Source organism: Sinocyclocheilus anshuiensis, unplaced genomic scaffold (assembly GCF_001515605.1).
Source record: "Sinocyclocheilus anshuiensis isolate Anshui unplaced genomic scaffold, SAMN03320099.WGS_v1.1 scaffold126, whole genome shotgun sequence".
NCBI lineage: Eukaryota > Metazoa > Chordata > Actinopteri > Cypriniformes > Cyprinidae > Sinocyclocheilus > Sinocyclocheilus anshuiensis.
Genome location: NW_015546026.1, coordinates 942595 through 944869, shown reverse-complemented (window position 1 = coordinate 944869; position 2275 = coordinate 942595). Strand labels below are relative to the sequence as shown.

The window sequence follows — 2275 nt, the reverse complement described above, 5'->3', positions numbered from 1 at the left end:
ATTTATTTTTCAGTTGATCTAAATCCACGCTGTCTTTTAATTATCCGAGCTTATAAAATAGTTGAATGTATAACAATTGTAAATGATAACAATGAAATATTATATAAAACGTTGATTAAAATACTTTTAGCTTGAACCATGCTACAATCACTAATTGATATGGCATGTGAACTACCCATATGGTATCCTTGGGATATTGATTTACTTGATGAAGTGGTTGTGAGGAGTTTATTTCCTAATATCAAATGGCAGTAAAAAGTATATAAATTAAACATTTTACCAAAATAGCTACAACTGTTACAACTGTCATAATCACCTAAACTGAGGTCTGATATTAAGGTATCCTTCCAAATGGGTAACAAGCTTTAAGAGTTTTGTTTAACCTTGCCTTGTGATATACGAGAGAGGGAGAGAGAGGGAGAGAGAGAGAGAGAGAGAGAGAGAGAGAGAGAGAGCAGCCAGGGTAGACGCCGGTGGCTGGTTGAGGTGGAAGTGTGTTTGTGACTGAACATCAGAAGAGAGCAGGCGGATGATATCCACCGGCTGATGGGCGGAATGGAGGTCTATCTTCCCGAAAGTGAAAGGATGATGGAGGCTTGGCTTGACGACAATCTAGAGTTCGCACATTCTTATTTTGTTCGAAAGGCTTCTCGGTAAGTTCAAAGGCGCAGATTGCTAGTTCATGTAGTCCTGTAATGAGGCTGTATACCCGCTTGCTGCAGCTGCGCAACGCAGCGTTCCATGTTCTCATCATCGCCAAATATCTGCCTTCATTTCAACTTTAACTTTAGCTGTTTTACATTTTTTGTTGTTTGTAAAGGAAAGTGTCAGTATTTACTGCATTTGTTCTTATGAACTCCGATGTAAACCTAATTTGGAACTCGTTTATTAGAGGAATTAATCATATCTGAGGTTGTGTGTAGCAATTTCACATTGTACTGGTGTTTTTATTTGACATATGCCCGTCATTGACATCATTAGCTTCACAGAGTTGATCTACACCACTATGATGTATAGCTACTCATTGCTTACACTGTGTAATCTATAACAACCAACAAACAAAGGTGTGAACTTTTATATTTTGAAGTGATTGATATATTGATTGATTTGATGTTCTTTAATGCAGAGCTTAAACAGATAAGTTGCCTTAACTATGATATCAGATGAATTAACACACCTGCATACATGTCCAGACAACTATTGTGTGCTCAGAAAATTAGGTCCAGTACTGGTGAAATAATGAGGAAGAAGAACAGACATAACAAATTATGAAACATTTTTAAAAAGGCAACCCGCTTTCATAAGAAAACATAACTATTTTGTAATTCTGCAATTTCATATGAATGTGTATGATTTGATTCATACAAAAGTGTTCTTACAAACACTTTTAGAAAAAAAAAAGTGGGGTGTAAGCAGATCATACAAAAACGTATGAATCACAGGAATTCATACAAATTTGCCCAAACCTTGTGCTGAGTGTAGCACCTACATTTTTGCCCTTTGGGAATCCCAAAAATTTATTTATTTATTTTTAAGTTTTATTTGCCTTTAATCAATTATATTTTACTCTAACATCTGGCCAGCTGTTTGTTTGCTTGTTTAATTATTAATTAATGTATTTATTTATTACCACTGAAAAAACAACACATGCAAATCCTAACTATTCAATTGGCCGGGATAAATTAAGGGTGCTTTCACACTAGCACTTTTGGTGCACACTAGGGTTCGATTGACGTCAGAGTTCGGTTCGTTTGGATGATGTGAACGCTGTCTTCTGAACTCGGGTGCGCACCCGCGAACCGTACCCGAATCCGAAACAGGGATTAAAATTATTACAGTGTTGCTTTTTATTCTTGGTGCTGTTCGCTTTCACACGGCAAAATTTCTAAATGGACCAAATTTGTTAATACAAGTAATTACCCATTATACATTGTGATATAGCCTGGTTCTTTGGTCCGTTAGATCGGATTGCTTTCTCACTACAACCGAATCGCTCCAGAGTTCGTTTTCAATCGAGCCGAGACCACCTCGTTCAGGCGATCTCGGACCGATTGTTTTGTCGCGGTTCCGGGCACGATTGCCGTGTTCACATATGCCAAACGAACCGAGCTAAGGGAGGAAACGCACCAGGTTCCGAAACAACGGGCCAGGTGTGAAAGCACCCAAAAAGGGTGGTCTGGGGTACGGTTCATGTGAATTCCGGTACGGTTCGCTGCTGATGTGAACGCAGTCGTACCAAATCGCGGAAGTGAACCGCTATTAATGACGTATTACT

The 2275-nt window shown here is 38.5% G+C and overlaps 1 protein-coding gene across 2 annotated transcripts in view; it reads left to right on the top strand.

Annotated features, from left to right (window-relative positions):
- Nucleotides 1-555: 555 nt before the first annotated feature.
- Nucleotides 556-2275, top strand: part of pde5ab (phosphodiesterase 5A, cGMP-specific, b) — a 32944-nt gene continuing 31224 nt past the window's right edge. For both annotated transcript variants that reach the window (XM_016499765.1, XM_016499764.1), the window contains exon 1: nt 556-653. In XM_016499765.1, the coding sequence (XP_016355251.1) occupies nt 556-653 (98 nt within the window). The remainder of the gene's footprint in view (nt 654-2275) is intronic.